The sequence below is a fragment of the Pleurodeles waltl genome, chromosome 3_1, assembly GCF_031143425.1.
Source record: "Pleurodeles waltl isolate 20211129_DDA chromosome 3_1, aPleWal1.hap1.20221129, whole genome shotgun sequence".
Classification (NCBI taxonomy): domain Eukaryota; kingdom Metazoa; phylum Chordata; class Amphibia; order Caudata; family Salamandridae; genus Pleurodeles; species Pleurodeles waltl.
This window is the reverse complement of record NC_090440.1, coordinates 1665969701-1665996332: the sequence shown is the minus strand read 5'-3', so window position 1 is coordinate 1665996332 and position 26632 is coordinate 1665969701. Positions and strand designations below refer to the sequence as shown.

Genomic DNA, 26632 nt, shown 5'->3' with positions numbered 1-26632 from the left:
ATCACCTGGCACGCCTTTTCACAGCTGAAAGCCATCACCTAGGTCATGTAGGTGAGGCAAGGCTGAATACAGTGGTGAACAGTCTTGGCACGGTTTTTTTTTTTAGAGAAGACAGATTTTTCTGTCGAACAGATGTGAACTGCGTGGCATGAGAAATGAACTCTCCCTCCACTGATGCCAGTCACACGGTGGCCATTTGGCAGCATTGCTGCCCCTCCGCAATTAACGGTGCCGCTTGGACATGAGGATTTGGGGGCCAGGGTGTGCAAATGGCTAGGTCTCCGACTGACGCGTCATAGTGCTGTCTGAAAACAGAAAACCCGAGGACTCGAAACATGGTATCTTGATAACAGTGCTTTACACGGGGCTCTGACTGGATCTATCTGGCTACTCTCCAGTATAATCCATCACTAAACAATACACTGGTCTGTTTTAATCTAGCCGGCCACTGTCCACCATGACTGACCCGCACACAATATGAAACACAGCCAAACACAATGTCAACAGAGCACTGTGACACGATTGGCACTGCCAGGCCTTATATTGGGGGCATGAAAAATGGTGCAACTGTGCTTGTGGCCCCGGGGCAGATTTCAGATCAGATGGCGGGAGGCAAAGGGGGGCTGCAGAGGCAGACGATTGGGTTGGGAATATTGCCGTGATTCCACCACTGGACAAAGTTGGTCTTTACCTTGCTTTTTTTTCGGTCAACTTTCTTATCGTGCTATTCCATGTTGTTTCTTATTCTTATTTTTATTTTATGCAGGCATAACGTTGGTAATTCTCTATGTGATGTTTGACTCAAAGAAGGGCGTGGGTCGGATCCAATTTATTTTTTTATGTTTGTGACTGATATTGATGTACTTTATTCGTATATTATTTTATTGAAATCAATAAATAGTATATCGAAACAACAAGGCATGTCTACAGGGGTGACTGTAGGTTGTTATCAGACTATTACACGTGGACCCTTCCTAACAAGACAGTCGGCGTCTGTCCGCTCAATAGCGCCGCCCTCGGTAAACAGGCCCCTGCCCGGCCTTATCTACCGGGCGCTGCCTCAGCACACAATAGGCACCGAACGAGAGCCCCCTTTAGTAAACAGGGACCCCGCAGTGTGCTTCCACCCGGGGTGATTGATATCAGAAGAGAGGGCGCGTTTTGCTCGGTAAAAGCAGTGTCCACGGCGAGGATACCTGCTGGATATTCTTGGTCCAACTGTTCCATTAAATCAGAGTCGGTGTGGGTTGCCCTGCCCCGCCGATGTTTGTAAATCGGGGTATCAGAGTTGTAAAGGGCCCCCCACAATATCCCTGTCCTTTCCAGAGGCTGTTTTTGTCCTGTGTGGTGCTTGGCCGTACCCAAGCACAGACTACACAGGCCGGGGAAGGAGCAGGCCTTATACCCAGCAGAGCCCTGCAGAGACTTCTACGCGGCTCCCTCATTGCCTGCCAACGGATTTGTTTAATTAAGAGTTTATTGCAGTCGGTATTCTCATTATTAATTATCCCCTCATAATGTGAATTTCAGATGTGCAATAAAGTCGTTTGTCGGCAAAACATCCTCTAGCCTCATCCACACGCGAGCAATTTCCTCAGGAAAACAAGGGGCTTTAAAGGGATAAACAATATTTGCGGCTGAACCAATAAACACGATTTCGTGTTCTTTTTTTTCTAAATACCAAATGCTTGTGAACTCTTCCTGAACCTTTAGAAGGAGGCAAGCGGCCATAAATCACAGGACAATAGTGGACTGTTCCCGGTTCGTCTTCTCCGTCTACCCCCTTCCATGTCCGTTCGAGCAGGTAACGCCCGCCTGGACACAACACACACTTGGTTAGTCCAAACGTGGTCGGCATCAAAGCAAAAACCGTTTGCTCTACCCCCATCAGCCCCACCACAGACACTAGCCAACTGGTTTGCAATTAGAATTCCACCAAGGACCGGCAAATGCAGGGCAATAAACTGGTCACTCACAGCCTTATCACTGCTCAAGAGGAAAGGCCCAAAACACCCCGAGCAGATGAAGGAACCCTGTGCCTCTCGAGAAAACCACCGCTGGCGGCCACTGGGCGTTCTTCTTTCTCTTGCCAGCAGTGTGGGCTTGTGGCAAGTTGTCGGTGCAAAAAAAAAAAAAAGAAATCCACAAGAACAACAAAAAACCTGAAAAGCACCAGGGTATTTTTTTAACGTTGCAAACACTGCAGCTTGCGTGTGCTTTCTGATCGCGGGACATATTCAGATGAATTCATTCTATACTTACACTTGCTGGCCGCACTTAATTCATCTTAAGAATCAATAGCCGATATGAGGGCGAATGAATAAAGCGTGGCGAGATGCCCGCCCGCTGCCTGCTGGTTATTAAGTAGCCCGGGCCCTCGCAGTGCATATCAATGCACCTGTCAGTGTGCTTTGCCACAAAATTTATGACTGCCAGCGCTGTGGCGGTAACCGCTTCGGCGGGGAGTGAAAGGAAACACGCTTCCCAAGGCCCGCGACTTTCGCGATTGTAAAACCGGCCTAGGCGTGGGAGGAAGGCCCGCGAAAGAATCCCCTACTCCGCACATTTCTCCCTTTTAAGTGCCCGCGGGCCTGGTTTATATAAAGTGCCACAGAGTTCGCAACTAGTTGCTTTCTGGTGCGGTGGACGCCGGCACTACCTCTCGGAGGGCTCGCCTGTTATTCTGCGTGTGATAATATGTGGATGTTACGGGGCCCGGCTTATTCAGAGGATTACACTGCAGCAAGGGTCTGGGGGCACTCCTGACAAGAGGAAAGGATGTAAACTAGTGGGCTACCCTCCCCCCCGCTCACACTTGCTTCGTTTTTATTCTTTCCGGGATGGGCCTAGGTGGCTGTGTTTTTAGGGATCTCGATTATGTGGCTTAAACGAGTTTCTGCTTCTGCCTGATATCGGACGCTAGACTACAAAAGGCCTGTGGAAACTAGGGATTTCGGCTTTTATGTATTTCGGGGCCTACGTAACGAACTTTTCGCCCGCGCGTCTCGGATGTGAATTCGTTAACTTTTCCCCTACGACTACGGAACATGACTTCGAAAAACAATACACAAGCATGCAGGCTCATTTTCTTGCATACATCTGAGCCTCCAGAGAGTGATCTGAACCGAACCTTACAAATTTGTCGTTTCCAGCCTCTTCTGGTTCCGCCAAATTGCGAACGAAACTTTTTAGAAGTATTTTCTTTCAGCCGTGTACCTTTGTTACCGGATTTTCTTAAAACGAACATCGATCGAATACTGTTGTGATATGTAAATTTTACTGTGTGACTAGGCTGCTAACACGCCAACAAGCCATGTTTCAGGAATTTGCGCAGAACGTGCAATAAATGGAGCGGAGCCCCCTGCCTCAATGCGCATTAACCCCTGCGTGTACCATGCTGCTAGGTTCAGTACTATTGTTTGAGGGGCCGCGAATGCATTCTGTAGCAGCCTGAAACCTTCGAGTCGTTGTCGGCGACACTGAATGTAAAATAAACTCACCGCTCTGTGGAGGTTTCCTTTTAACCCTCTTTGTGGGATCTTTGGGCGACTTCTGAAAATCCACCGGAGAGGGTCTGAAAAGAAAGGAGACATTGAAATGGGTTGTGTAGAGAATACAAATTGTTCGCCCTACAGTGGGCCCTGGCTTGCCTCTGCACTTATTTCAGGGCCCTGAGCGCACTTTCTCTGGGTGCTTTCTGGTTCTTTACACTATGTGGGGTTAGGGAGATAAATCAATTACCGTGTTTGTAAAGTCTGCGGTGTTTTATTTCCAGAGGTGATCAGGCGGCTTCTCTACGAGGCCCTGATGACAGTTCAAAATATAACTCAGGTTGTCAAAATAACTCTCAGATGAGGGCGCAGATCCATGCTTGCCAGTACTGTTTCCCTGAACATCTTATTTATTTTCTCTTACGGTTGTAGCGATTTCACTTTTTGTAATTATGTTCTATCCTTCACTAATGCCAACGCGATTCTTGTGGACACTGCTCTGCACATAACACATAACATAAAACAATCTGAACAATCGCGGCACGTTGAGCTCCTCGACAACAAAGTGTTCTGCAGGTGGCGTGTGTTTATTTTATTTTTTGTGAAAGTAACTGCGTTTGTTGAGATTAGGAAAAACATGTCTGCTGAATTATTAATAAATAACAACAAAGTGTGTACATGCGTCTTAACACTAAGACGAAACGATATTGGTAATAATAAAAAAAGTAACATTTTTAACAGTGTTGCCCTGGACTTCTATGAAAAGCATGCGGTGACAAGCGGCTCGGTGGAAAATTTAAGAGAAGGACTTCCAGGCGCATTAGGCTTTCCTCCGTGTGTATATCATGCATGCGTTTATGGACATATATGTTGTTAGCGCGGCCCTAAGCGAAAACTCTGGCGCGATGTGTCACAAAGCTAAGCCAAACCCAGGAGTTTCGAAAACTTGCAGATCTTGCACTAATCCTAGGACTGCCCCTTTGTGCTTCATTCATGAAGTTGTTGACTAAGTACTTTTTGAAAAGTTTAAACAGTGACGGCAAATGGCAAAAAAATGGGTCGCAGTGAGAGACACTATCTATCGAGGTGACCTTTGGCTCGCATGGCCATAACTCAGGGTTTAATGAACAACGGAGGAGACGCCTGCCTGGGCTAAAGCCCTTCGGCGAGCCCTTCTACCCACAGCAGAGCCGGGGACACGGAGCTGGGGTCCCCTGTGCCACTAGGCCCTTCCACCACTGCCCGGAGAGGAGAGGTCGAGTACCTTCTACCCACAGGGGAGCCAGGGACACGGAGCTGGGGTCCCCTGTGCCACTAGGCCCTTCCACCACTGCCCGGAGAGGAGAGGTCGAGTACCTTCTACCCACAGGGGAGCCAGGGACACGGAGCTGGGGTCCCCTGTGCCACAAGGCCCTTCCACCACTGCCCGGAGAGGAGAGGTCGAGTACCTTCTACCCACAGGGGAGCGAGCCGGGCAACGGGGACCTGGTCCCTTCGGTGCCAAGGCATGGCACCGATGCCCGGACAGGAGGGCACCACCCCTTGAACAAGCCTTTCTACCCATATCAGAGCCGGGCCCCAAGGAGCTGACCTCCACTCTGTCAAGGCGCTTCCACCACTGTCCGGCCAGGAGAGGCGAAGGCCTTCTACTACTGCAGGGACAGGAGGGACCCAGTCCTTTGACCCATGCGGAGTCGTGCACAGTGGAGCTGGCCTCCGCTGTGCCAAGGCTCGTCTATCGCTGCAGGCCAAGAGAAGCCCCGGCCCTTCTACCAATAGATGGTTCCTGGGGAGCTGCTCTTAGCGCCAATGCCCGTTCCATCGCTGCCCAGAAAGGAGAGCCCAGTCCTGCGCCAGGCCTTTCTACCCACGATAAAGTTGGGGACAGGGAACTGGTCTCCCTTGTGACACGGCCCTTCCACCTCCGCGGGAACAAGCCCCGTCTATGCCAGAGGCCCTTCTAACCACAGCAGAACCGGGTAGAATTGCTGGCCTCCCCCGATGCAATTCCTTTCCACCGCTGTCCAGACAGAAGAGCCCAAGACCCACTCCAGGCCCTTCCACCCACAGTGGCTACGCAGCCGGAGCTGGTCCACTTGTGCCAAGGCCCTTCCACCGTCAGTTAAGAGAGCCACGGAGTACACCAGTCCTTTATAGCCACAGCAAAGCCGGGTATGGGAGCTGTGCAAGTCCGTGCAACTGCTGCGAGGATGAGGCCCGTCTTTGTGGCAGGCCTTTTGCTCACAGCAGAGGCGGGCATGGGAGCAGGTCTTCTTTGTGGCAAGAGCGGGGTCTGATAACTGGCCTCCCATGAGTCAAGGCCCTTCCATTGTTGTACGGACAGGACAGTCCCACGCCATGGCCTTGGACCCACAAAAGTGCTGGGTTACTCTAAGGTTATTCTATGCACTAGGCCCGTGTACACCCCAAAAGAGTCGGAAGCCTCCGTTTCTCTCTCTCTGTGGCAAGCTCCATAGGCCCCAGCACACTCTAGGTCTTCCTTTCCACTGTGCAGCAGAAGCAAAACGTCCTACCCGGGCTCCTAGCTCAAGAGCGCCCAGACCCCGATCCAGGCCGTCCTACCCAACAGCAGGGTCGGGGAGACCGATTCCCTTCCGACAGGCGCCTTCCACCACTCTCCGCGCGGGAGACACCCTCACTCCTCGGCAGTGCCGGGCATGGAGCCTGTCCCCCCGAGCCACGGCCCTGCCAGCACCACGAGTTGCCGAGACTTCCACTGAGAGCAGCAGGAAGGCAGGGCCGGCCTACAACATCCCACATAATAGACTAACAAGGCGCGTGGGCGAGTGTGAAAAGGACTGTGCTGGTGGGGCCTGCAGCCCTTGCTCGAGGGAGGCAAACTTGACATTAATGGACAAAAACATTTAATAAACACAGCCTATGTGAGTCCCCCACCCTGGTAAGTACTTAGGGTCACCTCCCCTTTCATGGTGGTCCTCGACGGACAATTAAAAAATGCAAGTATTTTTTGTGGAATTTGTCTTTCTGGGGCTTTTTAATTAAAAAAACACAGAATATATATATATATATATATATATATATATATATATATATATATATATATATATATATATATATATATATGTGTGTGTATGTGAGCATGTGTGTTTGTAAGTATAACAAATAATTGAATAATTGGAGCTACTACCTCCAGAAAGATGAGCTGGAGGCCCAGCATGTATGAGATTCTTCTCCGACAGCCGAAGAAACTGGGGCGAATTATTGAAATGCTCTCCCCAATCTAGATAATTTTGCAATCTAGGTGAAGCTATAAGTGACTGATTCGTGGAGTCAAATGAAATGCTGCTTGCAGTAATTGGATTCAGCTGAGTGGCTTGGCAGGCCGGCAGCTCGGAGGCACTCGGGAAGAAGAAAAATGTGCACTGTCTCCAGCTCTCCTACTGAGCACACACACACACACAGCCGGCCCTCGCCACAACCACGAGCGAGCACACGTTCTGTTTAACGTGCCCCCTTGTTGTGTGTGTGTGTGTGTTTGAGTAGGGGTCTAAATTCGTTTACATAATTGGTATCTTATTTTACGCCCCCTCTTATTACGAATATGTGTTTATTTTTTTGTTTCTATATACACACGTAGGTAAAAATCTCCAGAATAATTGATGCGCCCACATTTCCGGCTGCCTTCATTCTTAAAAAGGGAATCATAGAGTGTGCAGTGTAAATAGCGTACTAAGCATACACTTCTAAGTTTACGAGTGGCTGAGGCAGTGAGGGGATGTGCTGGCGGAGAAGGGGAGCCCAGGGCTGCAGTCCATTCACCGTCCCACGAAGCCCTCTATCTATCCAACTAGGAAAGTCGTTTCATTGTGCCATACCAGCACATTATATACAAGCGAGATGAATTAAGTGTGCGTCGTGGGCACTTGTGTATGTTCATAATAATCTAAGGTCATTTTCAGGCACCCCTTTTATTGTCTTCCCTTCGCCCCTCTAAAGCTGTACAAGTCTATGAGTGCATGCATGACCCCGGACCCTGTGAGCACGGGGTATATGTGCATGTAAACGCTATATTTATGTATATAATAAATTAGGTAGACTACGACCGGGATTAATTATCTACCGTGTAAATTGACAATTCAGAATACAAAACACTGTGAATGAGTTAATAGGCCATGCTTTTGTTTCGTTTTTCCAGGATTTCTTCAAGTAGAGAACACCGGGGCTGCTGCGTTCCTTGTTAAGGAAATCGCATTTTTTTAATACTGTACTCTATTATGTTTTGATGTTTCCTCCCTGCTGGGGTAATAGCCACCATCTAACAACAAAGAAGTGGTTCCGCAAAGAAATCCTTGACGCAAAGATCTTTGGAAGGTAAGGGGGAGTTGAGTACACACTCAGGCAACATAAATCAGCCCGGTAGGGCCGGGCAATCAACGCTGCTTTCAGCACGCAAAGTACTTGTGAGTTTTTAATATATACAGCTTTCTCTAAAAAGGCCACACCACTTCCTTAATGTCCACAGATCCATTCACCTCTGCAGTAATGCCAGCATGAAATGTGTGTGTGCATTCGCACTCGTGTGCCAGAGCACGGGCGCAGGAATACCGACAGCCATTAAGGTCGCAGATTACACAGAATAAATCAATTTTAGTGCCCATATCTAACCGCGGAGCGCAGCCCTGGCCCGGGGCTCGGGGTGGTCCCGCAGCTGCTTACCTGGACGCGGCTCCAGCAAACACCGGGCGCCGGCGCAGCCCTGCCCTCAGCCCGCTGCTCGCCCTCTGTCTGCCGGCAGCGCTGCCCCACACCTGGGCTGCGGGGGGCCGGCACGTCCACGCACCGCACCGACAATTCCCGGTAGATCGGAGCAGCCTCGGGCTCAAAGACCAATGGGAAAAAAGACGCGCGTCTCCTGGAAGTCTTTAAAAAGCAGCCCTTTGCAATCACCGGAGTCTTGCGGAATTACAGGGGGGAAGCTGCCGCTATTGCTGTTTTTCTTTAAACCTTATCATTTATGAATTTGGAGAGGGGGAGGGGTGGTGCACGGCACCCCCTGTATAATCGGAAATATAGGCGCTGCTGCCTTTCAAATCCGGCCTTATTTGTTCACGTGATCTGAATACAATGTCTTCCGAGTGCGGCGCAGCTCCCACAATGTCAATCTTCCTGCGAGAGAGGCCTCTGTGCCCCACGTATTGCCGGCAGCCCCCGTGCGCGCTTCCATTTAATGCCTTTTCTTTCTTATTCAGCAACAAAAGTTGGTGCTGCTGCGCACACAGTGCTTGGGATTATTTCAGAAGTATTGGATTTTGCAACTGGCCTGCTTCTCCACTTTTTTTCATCGACGGCTTCTCATTAAGCATTTCCGTCCCTATCAATAAACTAAGCGCTTGTGTTCAGGGAAATGTTGGCCTGGGTGAAAATGGTCGGCACCACCACGGACACTAAAGCACCACAGCTTTGCCACACAACATGAGCTTCTATAATTCAGCTCCACGTTCAAGATGGTCCACACATTAGTTGTTGCAGGAAGGGCTTGGGGTTTCGAGCTAGTTCAGAGCCCTCTTTCACCGATACCCCACAGACAGCCTGGGGGATTTTGTAAAGTATTCTAGTGCATGAAAAGGTCTAGTGGCTCCACTCATGGCCGCTGATTCTTCATTTGCAGAAGGGAATGAGGCCGCTCGCTTTCCTGCACTGAAGAGGCAGGAGAAGCTCCGGACTGGCCGACGGTGGTGGTCTTGTTTTATTTGCTTTTTTTCTGTTCTTTGTTCTTTACTTCTTTAATTAAAAAAAACACATGCATCTCTGCAGATCTCCATTTATTTCAGAAGTCCGAGAGCCTATAGCCTGCACCCAGCCCTAGTAATATAAGCCATTGGCTATGTCTTCCTTGTGCAGGTCAGGCGGTGTACAAATCCATACGTCTGGATCGGGAAACATACGGACACATACTGTTTATTCATGTTCTTATCCTCATGTGATATTGTTATATATAACACAGGTGTATATACACAATATATAATTCTACACACAGATATCTATTAAATAGTGCGAATATATGCATCTAATTAATGTTAGTGTTAATATAATATCTCTCTCTTTCTATCTCTCTCTGGAAGTGAGCAGGTGCCTCCTCTACGTATTTACACAACAAAAAAACAAATCGGAGGTAGATGAAGATATGAAGATTTCCAGGGACAAATAAAACGAAGGCGCACAGACATATATTCCCTTGTAAGTGTGGTGGTGAAAGGCTCGCTTGCCACTGCTAGCAGCGGTGATCTGCCCGCATCAAATATTGCTATAAATCAGCTCCGCCGGCATAACATACTCTCCACTTGTACAACAATAAAACAAGTCAGAACTTCCAAACATGTAAATGTGACAGCTAACATATCGTCAAAGCTGTAAGTGATAGCTGTGCGGGTACATTTATCTACATTACTGGTCTATGCAGAGAACCCGTGGACAGACTGGCTTATCAATTGAGAGAGAGCTTTTAAACAAGTACCTGCAAACGTGTGATAATAACAATAAAGCACGTCCGACGTAATATATGTTGTTGTGCTCGGGGTGTACGCGCTTGTGTGTGTGCATATATATTCATAAAGAGATGCATATTTTTCAATTTTATTACACACAAGCCTCGAATACAACAATGGACTACTGCATGAAACCCCTTTTCAAAGGGAAACATCGCATTTCTGTTCCACCTCTATGTAAAAGGATTCTCAGAAATATATATCGAAAAACTCGATTCCTGAGTCGTGTGAATTGTGCACGTTCTGTTTGGAAACAGGCAGGATGCGCTCAGCCGCGACCAGAGTTGAAAAGGGATGTAAATGTAAGAAAAGAAGGGAATGAAAATATATATTTGAAAAAAAATCGATTTTGTAGTCTTGTGAATGTTGCAATGAAGCAACACAGTGGGCTTCGCTCCGACCAGCTTTGAAAGGGATGTAAATGTGAACGAAGAGAAGGGAATGAGTATATACATTTGAAACAAAAACCCGCTTTTTGAATCGTGTGAATATTTCAAGTTTTCTGTCTGAAGCAGACACTATGTGCCGAGATCCGACCAGAGCTACGCAGGGGTGTAAGTGAAAGAAAACAAGCCGGGCGTGAATGCTGGCCGGGGACGGGGCAGCAGCTTTGTGGGGATGTGTCTTCAGTAAAAGATCTAAGCCTTCTTCATTCTCGGCATATGTTCATACAGCAATAAAACAGGAGATTTACAGCGGCCGCTCGCCCGGCCCCCGGCCGCCTCGCACCCTTCCAGGAATTACTGGGTGATTTATAGCGCCAGGCCGGCCATTGTCACTCTGATGAAATACCGGGAACAACCCGTACCATTAGAGCGCTCTACCCAATTGCCCCCAAAGCGCTTTATTTTACACCCGGTTACGGTGCTGATGAAACACCGGGAATAACCCGTACCATTAGTGTGTTCCTGCCAATGGCCCCGAAAGCGCTTTATTTTACACTCGGCTGCGTCGATCTGGTTCCCTATGCCAGCAGAACCCGATGCTTGCATTGTGGCGCAAAAGGCGCCTGTACCCTCAACGAAAACAAAAATATAGCTCGGGCCTGGAGTCTGCGGACAGTTTTTTATTATTTCAGCAATAATTCACTCAGCAGGAAGCACTGATTGTATCCTGCCATTGAAAAGGGAAGCAATAAAAGTACACCAAAAGCCAGTCTTTAAGAGGATCATGTCAAAAAATGAATTTTGTAGCAAATTAATTTTCGCATATAAAGATTGAATTGTTGAAGAGCATCAGTGGGAGGAAAGGAGCTGGCTTGAGCAGTCCGACTTGCCACCCCAGCCTCGTGCAAGCCGTTTTTATTTGACTTGGGAGGCGCAGAAGCAGCGTCCACAAATGTCCTTTTAATAATCAAATGCTGTGAATAAATGTGTGTGACTGGAATGGGAAGGCGCCTGAGTTGGGAAGGCGGTAATGAGAGAGACAGGAGTGTGGAAAGCACGCTCGGAAACCATTATCTGCTGCTTAAAGCCTGCCTTGGGTAAAATTTCAACCCGGTTTTATAGCCGTTCTATTATGACGCAAAGCGAAATTTACGACCCTGGCATGAAAAGAGGCTCAGGCCCTTTCTCGCCGGCGAAAGAAAAGGCGGCAGATGCCCTGACAGTGACTATTGTCCACAGCAAAACACAAACACCACCGCTGATCTCCCCCAAAAACCCCCCCAAAGGCAGCCGGTGCAGCTCAGCCACCTCCATGCAAACCACGAGCGAGAGCGGCACACACACAAGCTCACTCTCATAATTTCTCATTTATAGCGAGCTTCTGCGAGAAGGTCGGTATATCATCCATACTGACTCCTGGCTGGCGTATGGCCGCAGAGCTCGAAGCAAAGGGTGCGATTTATCAAGCATATGACAGCTAAGTTCATTAAGAATAGAACTCACGAAATAAAGTAAAAAATCTTTACGTACCGAGATGCCGCTCTCAAAGAGACAGGAGTGCAGAGAATAGAGACTGCTAAGCCTTTGTATATTATATTCTTGGGATCTCCTCAGGTCTCAAGTCTGATAGAGTCCTTTTTGCTTGGCAGATTAATGACGACGCCGTGTTTCTTAAGGGACGTGCTGAATTAATTATTTCGCCAATCACGTGGGCCGGGACTTGTAGAAATCTACTCCTACCATCTTCCTGCCCCTCGGAGATGCTGCATGTTATGAATATTTCTAAGGCGGCTTATTTGGGGGCTGTGTGGTTACAACATCAGTGGCGAGGGCTTGCAAACATGGCCGTGCGCAGGAGGCGCTCTCTACTGCATGCACAGGTCCACATTTACCACACTGTACACGGCATGCTGCTGGCTGCCCACCCTGCCCCTTCCACCCTCCCCGCACCTCAGCCCTCGACGGCTAGTGCTGATATAACATACAGCGTTTTATTGATGTATTGGTGTTGTATAGGAGGAGTCAGCCGAGGCAAACCGGTCTGGATAGGACTGAGACACACAAACACAATCAAACGCGGATATTCACACACACACACACACGTACACACGTACACAATCTAGCTAACACCTATATTACAAACTCATACGCAGCAGCACACAGACTCAGACATACACAAATACACACACGTGTACCACATCACACCCCAAAAGACAAAAATACACATAACGTACTCAGACACGCCTAAAGACACACACACACTAATACCTACACATTAGTACACACAGATACTAACTAAGACACTCACAATGAGGCACACATCGGTTCACAATCACACAACTGCACAGCCATTCTTACAAATACATACACAGAGTTACACACTCAGGCAAATACACAGACACACAACAAACTCAAGCAAAGATATACACACGCATTTAAATACACTCAGAAAGACACACTTACACTTACACAAACACGCACTAACACATACATTTCTATACGATACCCAGACAAACGCACATATACAACACATTCACCACGCAACAGCGCTCGCTCACCTACACACAGAGCTGCACACACCAGCCTCTCCCACAATTGCCACAGTTTTCCTCTATACACCAGCCGTCACGTAACATGCGCGTCGCCCTTACAACAAATAAATGTGCAAAGTGTGATCAAATATATGAACCCTCAAAGCACAAATGCCTAACGACAATAAAGCGACATTTACCACAACTCAAAGAGATGTCTGTCAGCTGCCCCCGTTGATCATGGTTTACGCGTAAGTTCACATAACCACACCAGTTATTAATGGCGTCTTACCCCAACAGAGATGGTCCTGTCCACATATGATATATAAGTATCAGTGTCACGAGTCTATCACTCTTCCCCTCTGTCTGTGAGTTATATGTAGAGTGAAAAAAACATCTGACAAGGCCATGTAAACCGGGGCCTCAGCTGAGTGGGTCTGAGCAGGATAGATACACTGTGGGTCTAGGGCAGGGGGTGAGGGCAGTGTTACACGTCTCCTTCCTCGTGTGAGAACCAATGTGCTACTACCCTGTGTACTAGCCATGTATATCCCAACCCCGTTTTATGAACGGCAAGAGTAGGCTTAGAAGAGTCAAAGCAATGAGCCCTATTTATTCTCACTAATATGGCACCGGCCCACCATATGTCAACACATTAGCTATTTCCCTTCTATATGCAACTTTTCATGGGGACTATGGAATGAAATGATTGTGTCACAGTGAATGTATATTTTGTACATCTGTGAACATTGATCAATAAACTGCTGTTTGGGCAGCTAAGCAGTTAAGTCCATCAATTTGTATTGCTCCACACTATACCTGTGTACCAGTCTTACATACCACACACATATACACTTCCAGAACCCTAATTTGTTACTGAAGAACTCTTGTACACATGGAGGGGGCGGTTGGGGATTTACCAACATACATATATTTATATAAATACACGCACATTGTTGCACGTCCATACACCTACACTGACAGGCACAGAAAAGGCATCATACACACTGACACATACAAAGACAGGAAAGAGACATATACATATACAGTAAACAAATGTAAACGCACGTCCATATGTAGTCACAATTAATAACCCCTCATACACTCAGCGCACGCATGGACAGACAAGTACACGCACCCACGCAGAAATTATACACATACACACAAACACCTTCTTACACAGAAATACGCACATTCACGTAAATAACCACGCTTCCAAACATCTACAGCAACACACAGGCACATAGTGACAACTTTATACATCCTCCCCTACACGCACTCAGACACACCACATACACATTTATATGGGACCAGCCACTCGCACCCATAGCTCCTGAAACAGACACACAAAAGTGCCCAAATACATACCACGGAACACACTAGTGAACATGCAAGCATACACACACCCCATGGGTTATGATACACGTATTTGCACACACACAAACATGCAAGCTTGGAAAAATCCACGCGCTCACGGGCTCATAGAGATGCCACAGACGCAGATCTTACCAATACAGATAAACGCGCGCGTGCACACACACACACGGCGTGGCATACACACTCATGCTCGCAGAGGCAAGCAGTGGCACGTATACACCCCCCTAATACTTCTCTATCTCCCTCATAGTCTTTCTTTCCCTCTCTCTTACTACGCACACACACGCACACGCTCACCACCTCACAATCACATTCAGAGGAACACAGCCCACCTAGGTCTCACTCCACCCAAGAATATATTCTGAAGTACAGAGGAGGCACTAAACAAATATACAAGCACACACTTGCGTACTCGTGCACACAGGCACACAACACCTCTCTCTGTCTCACACACACCAGTACAAAGCCACACACTCTTACAAAGAAGCCTGAACAGATGCCACAGATAGATAAACACACGCGTTCACAACTGACTCCCGAACAAGAGTGGACTGGGATCTGTTCTGTGTCATTTAGTATTTGGAAATAGACGAGAACATATTAACTGCGTTGACATTATTAGTATGCGAATTACAGTAACAAGTCAAAGAGCCGCAATCTAGGACTGCATTGATGGAAACAGTTCCTAGAACCTCTAGGCCGAGGTCCATATTTGGAAAAGAAAATGTTTCTTGAAAATCGCCGCGTTTATTAATTACAACCTGAAGATATCTATTTTGAAACAAGGTGCGTTAAGAAAGTACTTCAGACCTTTTACTTAGGATATTCTTCTGAATGATAGTAACCGAGTGTTGTTTGAACGTGCCATAAGTATCAGTATTTTCGTCCACCGAATTGACAATGGTGAAGACTAAGGGGTATATATGGAGAGTAAAACCTGCATGTGGAGATTCAATGACTTCCCGTGACAAACAAAGGACACACACATAGCAAGTAAAAGTTACAAACGGTAGAAATGAGCACATAAATATACTGAAAGCATCCATGGAGAGAAAATGCCTTATGTGGAGATGAAGTGGCACCCGTGTGAAGAACAAGATGCACACAGAAAGTATAATAAGGCACACAAAGAATGAAAGAGCCAGAAGAAGAGTACAAGACATAAACCTGCAGAAAAGGCCACACACGAGGAATGCAACTCTCCTTTAAGTAAAAGGGCTATGTGGGGTAAAGCTTACACATGAGGGTAAAGGCGCATATTGGGACTGAAATAAATAAAATCGTTTCTGGGGAATAGAAGGCGCGTATTGAACACAGGCGAATACAAAGATTTGGCGATATATCCCACTGTTAAAATGGTAAGAGGCCAATAGGGAGTTTAACAAAACTGCAGAATTAGAGAACTGAACGTGTCTTAAAGGCACAGTTGAGAGTAAAAGGCAAATAAATATAAGTGGTATGATAAATGTAGGAGAGTAAGAGGACTCCCATCTGGAGTAAAAGACGACAAGTGTGGAGGTGGAATGGGCTGTGTGGCCTGTACGGTGCTTATGTGGAGTGGAATAACTGGCACCAAACGACAGGGAGATAGAGATCAAACGATGGAAAGGCCCATAAGGAAACTGAAAGGCACACATAGTGGAGAGTTCAATGTATGAAGATGGAAGGACGTGTATAAAGAGGATAATGCACACAAAGAGAATAACAAACATGGTCTATGGTGTGTAAATATACATCGAAGCGAAAAGGGGGCAAATGGTGAAGCAAAAAAACATATCGCTGAAAGACATTCACACGTTAAATATAAAAAGCACGATACACAAAGGGTAAAAGGAACACACTGAAGAAAGACAGTGGAAGGGCATATAGAGCATATATAGCACGAATGGCTGTAAAGGCATACAGTGAGAGAGGAATGTCGGGGATTGTGAAAAAGTGCATGTCCATGTAAAAGGCTTACTTTGAGTGTAAACACCACATATGGGCAGTTGAATGTGCAGAAGCAATGTACAAGTGGTCTGTAAAAGGTACACATCGAAAAGAGAATGCAGAACATTATATAAAGCACATATGGGCATTGGAGGGTAGGTACGGAGTCGGTTATGGACAGTGAAGGGGGTGGATGTATGAGTTGTGAAAGCCCCACACCAAGTGAAAACGCACATATAGGCACCAATGTGTACTAATGGGGTGTAAAATGCATACACGTGTACAGGAACGGTACTTTTGGCGAGTAGAACGCACGCATAGACAGTGGGAGACACACGTGCAGTGTGACGCGAATGATTAAAAACACAGACTAGATAAAAAGCACACAAGCTGAGAAAGGGGCGCAGGTTGAAATAAAAATGTAGGCGACCATAAAAGCCACACATGAAGCGTGAAGGGCATTTGTGAAATGTGAAAAGCTGATATGAAGAACAAAGGCTGAGCGTGAGAGCGAAGTGTAAAAGGCAAACATGATGTCCGAAAGACTGGTATTCTGGCAAAGAAGGCTCTGTGAACTATAAAGGGCACGCTCGGAGTACAAAGGCCACACGAGAAGCGTAAAAGGCGCACGTGGTGAGCAAAAGGCACATATTGTGATGGGGTACACGGGAAAATTAAAGTCACATATGGAGTGGAAAGACACATATGTTTAGTTACCCCCCCCCCCCCCCCCCTTCTTTCCCCCTTGTGATTTGGGCTCTTGGAAGAAAGGGAGAGTTTGAATTTCATCCTAGGTTTATAAAGAGCCAATGGGGTGAGGCCAGACCTGCAGTTTAGTGACGTCCCCCACCACTGGTGTGGCAGAATTTACACATTCGTTTCTTTGTGTGGGTGTATATATCCACAAACAGGCAGGTACTGTGCACACAAAGAAGTGAACAATGAACACGATATGTACACGGCGGACTGTGTAATATTCACCTCTCATTTGTACAGCATAAACCACCATAGGAACTATAGGGAGGCACAGAACACAGCAGTTCTGTGGCGAAGCAGATACGGTGACTGTGGTCTATTTGTGGCATGGAGAGCTTTAGCGAGGCCTGTACATGTAGCCTCCGCCCACAACAGTGTGGCTGAAAAACAATCTATTGCATGGGTAATACGGTGGTATTACGGAATCACTATCACCACTGTCCTCCTTTAACTACACAGGCCTGGCTTCAGAAATACATTACTTACCTGTCATCGTAGTTTTGCAGCATGAACCCTGTGACAGATTCACATGCATTCTACACGCAAATCTATGTGAGAGGCCACTGGAATTATGCGGCATGGAACACAAAATAATGTGGCAGGGTTTACTAACATATGCGGAAATAAAGAATACATTTCATGGGGCCCTGTCTGTGTGCTACGGGCCGCGCTGCATCCCTTTCAGGTAGCTATCCTTTCAAAGGACAGGTTCTGATTAAAACAATTCACAAATAACATATTTCGACGACAAAATGCCAACACTTCGCTGAACCTGCACCATTCAGTGTCACTCCTTTAGCTTCTGCCTTTTGTTATCCTGCAGAACCCCTTCCGTTGTGGGAACATGCTCACAATTATGTGTTGGCATTTAAGGTAACATGCATGTTGACATCCGTGTCATCAGGGTCTATGTCGGGCTGCCGCAGAGAACATACACAACAATAAGCATTTGTATATACACAGAATTTTATTATTTCAATGCCATATGAAAGAATTACATAAATCTACAAGCAACCATTCATATAAATAATATTTTAACCGTTGGAGAAAATACATTGGTAAGGTGTATGCAAAGCTATCGATTGTTTAAAAGGTGTGTGTGTGTGTGCATGTATGTACAGTGTGTGTGCTCCCCGCATGTTCCTCCACAGAGAGACCGCAGTACAGATTAAAAAATAAAAAAGAGCACCCCCTCACCGCACAGAAAGGAAATACTCTGTGCGCTGCAGTACTGGAACAACTAGACACGGCGTGAATGGGTGCGTATAGTGCAGACACGGCCTTTTATTAATAGTTTGAGGAGAAAATATACGCAAATGGTGACATTCCCTCAATGCGCTTTTGATGATTTAATGCACATTTGTGTATCTTTCATTCTTTGTGAGCCGCCAAATGTGCTCAACTGGAACCCACTCCTCAAAGAGCTTTAGCAATCTAAAAACAAATGCGAATATTAAAAATTCGTAAAAGTAACATATAATTACAAACAATTCGAGGTCCCTGGCCTTCTACATATTACCTAATGCCCAAGCGCAAAAGCATGTATTTGGGTGTTTTTTTTTTGTTTAGTTTTTATTTTCATCTTCCGTTTTCTTTATTCCATTCTCTCCATTTAACGTTATTTAGTTTTTTTTCTTCTTTTGGTGTTTATTTCTCACGCCCTTGCATGATTTCAGTTTTGTTCTATCTCTTCAGTTTTTTTCTTTAGTTGTTTATTAGTTACGTCATTTTATTATTTCATTTCGTTTTATCTCTTTTTCTTGAATCTGCTTTTAAGTTTCGCTGCTTTTGGTTATTTCTTTTTCCTTTCACTCCTTATTTTGTGTTCTCTTGATTTAGCTCTTTTTCGTTGCCTATTATTCGGTACCTTTGTTTTGTTTATGTTCTTTCCACCGTCCCACCCGCCTTAATTTTCCTCTCCTTTCCCTTTTTGCCTTTCCTATTTTTCAGTTATTTTTCGCTAAAATACACAACGTACTTGCCACGACCCTCGCTTTATATACACCCATATAGAAAAATAAAAAGCACAAAACGTGGGATGTGCTGCCCCCTGATTTGTTTCTAGTAACAGTGGGGTATGTGTTCGTGCTCCAAAGGCCACAATCTGTCGCCCAGGCCAGGGTTAAACATTATAAAACTGTGACATGTAATCACCGGACAACTTTTGGGGCAGAAGAATCCTTTGCAGGCTCTGAATATGAATGCTGTCTATGTCTAAAACAAGGGAGCAGGGATCTAGCGGGTCAAGAGTTTAGAGGTCATCTCCCCCGGCTGAAATACAGCTCCTCGGACTGAAAACGTGTCCTCTGAGTGAACCTGCGGCCGCTCGGGGCTCCGAACTTCAGTGACATACCTTTTCAGCCTCTCGACGTGAGGGCGTCAGGGCAGGAGACGGCGCAACTGTGTGTGCACTCCGCGCTTTATGTGGCCGCCACAATGCTGCACATAATGCCCGAAAATCCATCTTTAATATCTCGACGTGTGGATATTCAGGCCGGGCCCTGAGAATGCCAGGCGTGCCCAGGCGGAGACAAAGGGCCGCTGAGGCTGGCGCACAAAGAGCCGGCCCTGTTCAGAGAGACTGGGCCTCTACCACAAGGGTTGATGCAGGCATGAGCGATGGCTCCTGCCTGCGAAGCAGCGCCTTGACAACCTCCACAGCGCCTCGGTTCACCCCTTCCCTCCTTTTTAACACTTCTTCTGGAATGCTATCAGCCAGGGACCCTGGAATCAAAGGCGGCGGGATGGCACCTCTTCAGCCTGCCCTGGCCATTTGTGCTGTCACGGTCTGTAAAAACAAGGCGCTTTCCCGTGCCAAAGACCAGTCAAAATACAGCTAGACCACAAAAACCAAACCAGTGCCGGCCACCTTACAGAGGTACCTGGCGATCGTGCCCGCTCTCGAGCAGACATCTGCTCCAAGCCTGGTACAAAATGCCATTTTAGCACCGATTCGATTACCCGACACAGTATAAAATGGCCTGGGCTAGCCATCTTCCCTACTCTTTAAACAATTACATTTACTATTTCTTAATGGGCTCATACTATTTTTTAAAAGCATGCTTCTTAAATTACTTAAGTCAAACAAAAAAGCGGATTTCACACTTTTGCTTTATTCTTCCCGCTGTTAAAGCACAAAGCCTCTCCGACTGATTGTTTGAACCGAATAAATGCCAAACCTAAAGAAATGGATGCAAAAAGTGAACTTGCTCCACCATATAAATAGCACAACCTTCCTTACATGCTACTCCCCGGTATTTAAATATCTGCAACCAGACCAGTGGAAAATATTCCAAAATGTACTTCTAATAAAAAAGGCCTTACTTTAAGTGGAATAGTCAACTTTTAAATATATATTTTTTTAAACACAAACGCATTGAATTGGATAAAAATTGGCGCAGAATCCACCCAAGTTTAACAATCATGTAAAACATATAAAATCGTGGACCAGTATAAGCCTGCATACCTAGATACAATTTTAAAAGCTATTTTGTTCCTACGTAATTTTTTTCTAAAACGCTAGATATTTTTTGCTTTCATATATAAAAAACGAACTTTTGTGAGTAAAAGAAAAGTACATCTAATCTTATGGGAAATGCTTACAATTGCGACGGCATTATTTGGGTTTGGCTCTTTATGATTTGCTTCGTACCTTCTGCCGTGAAAAATAAATAAATACGTAAAGACAGCCTACTTATTAAACAGCCAAAACCACGGCCTGGAATCGCCTACATTTTCATATATTTTTGGTATTCCTGAAACGAGGCGAAGTGGATGAGAAAACAGATTATAAAAATAATCAAAGGAGCACCAGGAGTTTCCCCAGACACGATTGGTTCGAGCAGTAAACAAAGGCGGAAACGCGGAGACCTCTGTCCAATTTTCGATCAAATTCAACCGCGAAATGAACTGAAATGCCCCGAAGTGGAACATAACCCAGGGAAAAAAAACCAGGAAATGAATCATATGAAAATGGCCCCGAGCCCATCCTCTCTGCATTTGCAGTTGCACCAGCCATCTGAAACGGAAGCCGGTGCCACTTCCTGCGTTGTAAAGTCTTAGCATGTTGTGGTCTGTGTGTTCAATTAAGCCTGTGTGGTGTTGCTCTGTTTAGGTTTATAGAAAGGTCCGACACGTGGCTAGCCGTTCTCTGCGCGAGGTTACAAGCCAAGAAGTGGTTTAATTGTCGGGATTAACAATAACTAAGCAGTACTTGGTGTGCGCCTACTGGCTCTCCGACCCAGATATAGGCGCTGTGTTGGTGTGCTCTTGAGAAGATGCATAAGTATCCAGAGGTGTGTGATGCCTGATCCTGGTCACATCAGTACCTGGGGTGCAGGCGGCTGTCCCACTGTCTGTGCTGGTGGCATGCCGGCCCTGGCTGCGGTCTGTTTGTGGGGTACAAGGCAGTCCAGAGTCGAGGGTGCAAGGCAGGGCATCGCCCGGCTCTATAGGGCGGTGAGGTCCGTCTGGTGCTCCTTGCACATAGTCTGTAGATGCTGGCTCGAAGCGCTGGAGGACGCGGAGGCCCTGCCCTTCGTGTTGGGCAGTTTGTGGTCCTTTTTCCACTTCATTCTTCGGTTCTGGAACCAGATTTTGATCTGGCGCTCGGACAGGCACAGGGTGTGCGCGATCTCAATGCGGCGCCTCCGGGTCAGGTACCTGTTAAAGTGGAACTCTTTCTCCAGCTCCAGGACCTGCTGCCGGGTGTATGCCGTCCGGGAGCGCTTCGGCTCCCCACCGGTATAGTTCGGGTTCACTGTGGGGGAAAAAGATGCAGATCGTTGAAAAACAGGGGGAAGTGAGTCAAGCAAAAAAAAACCAAAAAAATATCCACCACGTGAATAACCTCATTCGCACTTCAAGATGATAAACCTCTGATAGCGCTTAAAACATTCACTCACACTGCCCACAGTAAAACGTTATGTCCACCCACAACTACAACTCCATAACCATGACATTAATAACGCCCACAGCCATCGCAATAATATACTGCCAATCCCAAAATAAAATAAGTAGCAATCACAGACCAGTAATCAGGAAACCCTACAAAATAACCCTTAGAAATCCGCACTAACCTTGACGACAGCGTTCCTCCTCTAAACAGAATGCAGTGGGATAGATAGCTATATGCTTCAGGCAATTACATAGTGGTATACAGAACGGCACTGTATATTCATATGCCACATGAAACAAGAGTCTTATACATCACATTGAATTCTACACCCCTGGCACCCATATGGAGTCATATACCCACAAGTCACATGGCACTGTACACCCATGTACTACACGGATTGAGTTCTATATTGACACACCATGTGGTATTACCAACCTAAATGCCACGCTCTCTGATATACCCATAAAAGTGCCGTTCGTGCAATCCACTCGGAGGCTTCCAGGGGCTAAAATGCTCCCGGTGTTAGAGCCTGGCGCACTAGAAATCAGCACATGGCCACTGGCCTGCCTCCCCAGCAATAAAAATGTATGATGAGTGTAATTGCTGCCGCGGTTAGAAGCTCATAAATTATTCGTCGCCGGCCGCTCCCGGCCGCTGAGAGGGCTGGGGAAGGAAGGAGTCGTGCTTACCCGTGTTGACGTGCACTTTCTTCATCCAGGGGTACACGATGGCCGGCTGCTTGGTGGCCGTCCCGTTCTGGCTCTTCAGGCCGAGCTGCTGGCCGCAGGGGCGGGAGACGGCCAGGGAGGGAGGCTCTGCCGGACCGGGGAAGAGGTTCTGGGGGGCGGGCTGCTCCTGCCCGTGACCCCGCGGTGGCACGGTGGAGCCCGGGGCGCCGCCGGCACAGCCGAAGGCTTGCTGCTGCGGCGGCTGCTCGCCGGCGCTGTAACCTGAGCGCGTGTAGAGCCCGGGGTGCTGCTGATAGTCCGAGCCCGGCGAGGGGCCGAAGTACTCCGGGCTCTGCTCGGCGAGGTAGCCGTTCTGCAGGTACTCCTCGCAGGGCGGGAATTTGGGATCCACATACTTAGAGTTCACCATATACGAACTCATGGCCATTAATTTCAGAAGGTACAAAATACTAATTTTTCTCGTGTTGTCTTTTTTTCTCCCTCCATAGAGCCCTCCTACTCGCTGTCAACTGAATAAAGTTAGGCGCCCACGTGACCAGGCCAGCCAATGGGAGCTCAGGGACTTTATCACCGGATTTGTGGGCATCAGATAATTCCCACAAATTAAACTATAGAAAATAAGTGAATTTTAAAGTGAATACAAAATACATACCACCTTTAAAAACACAAGGCGTATTCAGGGCAGCTATGAAAATGTGATTTCCCGTGCCCCACCTATAAATGAAACATCTGTCTTTGCACCCTTGCCCGACCCCCTGTAACCTTTGCTGCCACAGATCACACCTTTGGGCTAGATTCGATAAAAAGGTAAATAAAGCGATTTTAAAAAGTGCTAATCTACTAACGTTGACCACGGACAGCAGAATATAAATGTGAAAAGGAGTGGGGAGGGGAGCGGCGGGGGGTAGAAAGTACACCAGGGTGATTAGAATAAGATGTACAAAAGAGCTGTCCAGCCTTTGTTCTGCCAGGGGTCATTCAGAAGTTACTCGCATCTACTCAGAGTGAAAATAATCAGCTAATATGTAACTTCTTGACACCTCGCACACGTTCACATGGAGCAGGGAATCAGTAACACCAACAAGCAATTATTTTATTTTAATTTTTATCTTCTGAGACAAATGGGCGGTACAAGTATTCAAAACTTAACGCATATTCATATTTTCATACTCTGGCACTTCGTTTAAAACAACTCCAAATGTGTTTTCTTTCCATAGCAAAAATAATCCTCGAATGGAGACAACTTTACATTTTTGTAAGATTTGGTGCACCTTGTTCCGAAATTAGGGTCTGTTTGCACTGTGGGTCGAGCATTCGTTCACATAATTCATAACAAAACACGTACAGTAATTTTCAATACATTGAATTGAGAAGATACTTAAACTGCTGTGCCGTTTACATAAGCAAAGGCGATATGTGAGTACATACCGAAAACACATTCGTTAGTGGTGCAATGGCTTGGACGCAAGGTGGGTAACAAAATATAAGAGATACATACATCCTCACAAGTCAAATCATTCATAAGCTCGGAATCTTAACGTTCTGCACATAACTGAAGTTTTTGCATCGACCATATATTCCCCTAGAATCGAATCTGTGACTCTGTGAGCACCACACAAATTCGGTTCTACAGGGTACATATAGACAACCGAATAAACATCCCTTTCTTTGAGTTTACCATTCTGCGGCATCTCGCTTTTCTCATCCGATATAACCTACCTGGGAAATACAGTTCTTTGTAACTGTGAAAATTCGGACCATCGGGTGGATAAATAAAATCAATTTCAGAAGAGTGCTCATGCAATATTATTTAACAACACCATATGTAAATAAACAATACCTCCCTTTTTAAGCGCCTCCGTAAATCTAAGGAATACAGTTAATCTTGCACTAAAAAATAATAACGTGTACCCTGATGTGAAATAATTTCTTAGAAACCTCAGGGAAGTAAGCTTTTCACCAAATTAAGGTAAGACATAAAAAAAGAAACATTTTCCCTCGAAAAATGCATGTGGGGTGCGCCCCCAAATATAGGAAACCGTCCCTACAAATGAAATAAATTAACCCTGTACACATTATCTTTAAATGGCGAGCACTCATTACAATGACATTGTAGTTGCAAAGTTCATTCTACCTATGAAGGTTACCTTGATTATCTGCTATGTGCAAAGTTACCTTGAGTTTCTGATGTGTGCATGGCTATTCCTGCCGGCTCAGGACAAGTCTCTGAGCAGAGTCTCCTTTCACGACTGTCGGGGGGGTTTAGTGTGGTAGCGTTTATGGTGAAGGCCAGGGCGAAAGGTCATCGAAATCATTTACAAAGATATCACCAAGTTTCATTATTTTTACTTGGTCGACAGCCGCGAGGAGTACAAAAGTTCATGAATTGTGCCTGACCCGGCTACTCTGTGTCCGTCTCCGCCTTCATACCCTAGCCCCGACCTCTCTAAAAGGCAGAGAAACTGCGCGCTCGCTGCACCTCTCTCATCCCAAACTGACACTGAAGTAAGTGTTCTTGCATGTCTGCTATTCCAGTTTTATTCGTGGATATTTTGTCCAGGAAATGCATATGTTTCCTAGCCCTGCATGTACTTACTTATCTGTATTTTTAAATAATGTATTTAATAACACAGCTATCATGGATGCAAAAGTATGTTACTTTCTCTTGAGCTCCATTCCCGATCTAAGTCAATAATATGCAACTTTATATTTAGAGTTGGGCCACTCAGACTGGCTTTCCGAATACCTCCTCACTTATTGTTTTCTGTTTAGTGCACGCAAACAATTAACTTTACTAAAACATGTATTACATGCTTGCTTTGTTTTTCGAGCTCCCTATTTTTAACGTAGAAGCTAAAGTTGTAGCGCCTTTCTCGGCAATAAACGCTGTTGAGCCCGGCGCAGTTTTATCTTTGGGAGACTCTCTGACCTGCATTTCACCCCAGCGCTCGACTTGCTCAGACAGGTCAAAGCCACAGAGTTATTGATGAACAAAGCGTTAAATCTTCAGCTCTTGCTCCGCTGCCCATGCAAGCGCTTTTGATCTGCCATCTCTTTTTGTGTCTCCTTCATAACCAGTAGGCTCAGGGTGCGACCGGTGAAATGCGCCTAACTCATCGCCGAGGGGCCCAGCAAACTTAAAACAACAAAAAACAAAAAGCAACTTTAAACCAAAGATGCACCCAGAAACAGTGAAGTGGTCGGGTCGGCGGGTAGCATGAGGTGACGGAAGACAGGGCAAGCTGGGTCATTGGGAGGGATAGGAATGTCTCTAGACAGAGCCGTGGGATCCATAAGATTTTTAATCTGTTACAAAACCTCCGCCTGGGGTCATTTCAGGCAGATTAAGAAAAACGTTTTTACAGGTTCAACACGTACAAATTTAAAGTCACGTTTCATTGCAGGTTATTGTTAGATTTCACTTGCAGGGGCACTTGATCATTAATATTTAAGTCTGGCACAAAAATAAATGGAGCCTAATCTTTAATTTCGTGCAGCTATGGACCTGACGTCAGAAGCCAATAAAAATGTAGATCTTGGCTGAAGCCGGGACGGCCTTGACTGACCTGTTTTGGCAACAGTAGTTTTTTTATGTTGACCTCCTCTGAGCTATTTTCGTCTGTGCTCTTTACGGCTCGCAATGTTCGAAAATGCTCTGTATAATAAAAAAAAGATGAGGTCGTGCATGGTGAGCACCGCACCTAATCCTCTCACTATGGCGTCTGTAGACCCAGGTCAATATTCGCATGTCAGGAGAAGACTAAACATGGTCGGGAAAGGTGTGGTGGTTTCACTATTTTGGAGGAATTGGCACATATTCATTTAATAGCGCTGCGTTTAAATTATGGCACCTAAACCACTAAAGTTGTTTAATCTAATATAAAGCCTGCTGGTTTGAGCATGCGTTGGGAGGCGCTGTGTTATGGCGCTAATTGATTCGCGGGACACTTAATCTGTGCAGTATAAATACACCCCCCCCCCCCTTTCAAGTAACGGTGGTGGCGTGCATTTCAATTTTCTTTAGGTCCAAGACCTATATATGACACTCT

General features: G+C 46.3%; 2 protein-coding genes across 10 annotated transcripts in view; both read right to left on the bottom strand.

The window, feature by feature from the left end:
* The window catches only part of HOXD3 (homeobox D3), a 224127-nt gene that overhangs the window by 18739 nt on the left and 178756 nt on the right, over positions 1–26632 (bottom strand). For 7 of the 9 annotated variants that reach the window (XM_069225404.1, XM_069225405.1, XM_069225410.1 and 4 more), the window contains one exon: positions 3501–3574. The gene's annotated coding sequence lies outside the window, so the exon portion shown is untranslated. Of the gene's footprint in view, positions 1–3500; positions 3575–8189; positions 10079–24758; positions 24815–26632 lie in introns of those variants that run through there. The other 2 variants (XM_069225409.1, XM_069225408.1) reach the window with 2 other exon arrangements.
* Positions 17946–24277, bottom strand: HOXD4 (homeobox D4). Its single transcript, XM_069225414.1, has 2 exons — positions 22584–24277; positions 17946–21756 (listed from the first exon to the last, which is right to left on the bottom strand). The coding sequence occupies exons 1-2, from the start codon at positions 23008–23010 to the stop codon at positions 21446–21448; spliced, it is 738 nt and encodes a 245-aa protein (XP_069081515.1). The 5' UTR covers positions 23011–24277; the 3' UTR covers positions 17946–21445.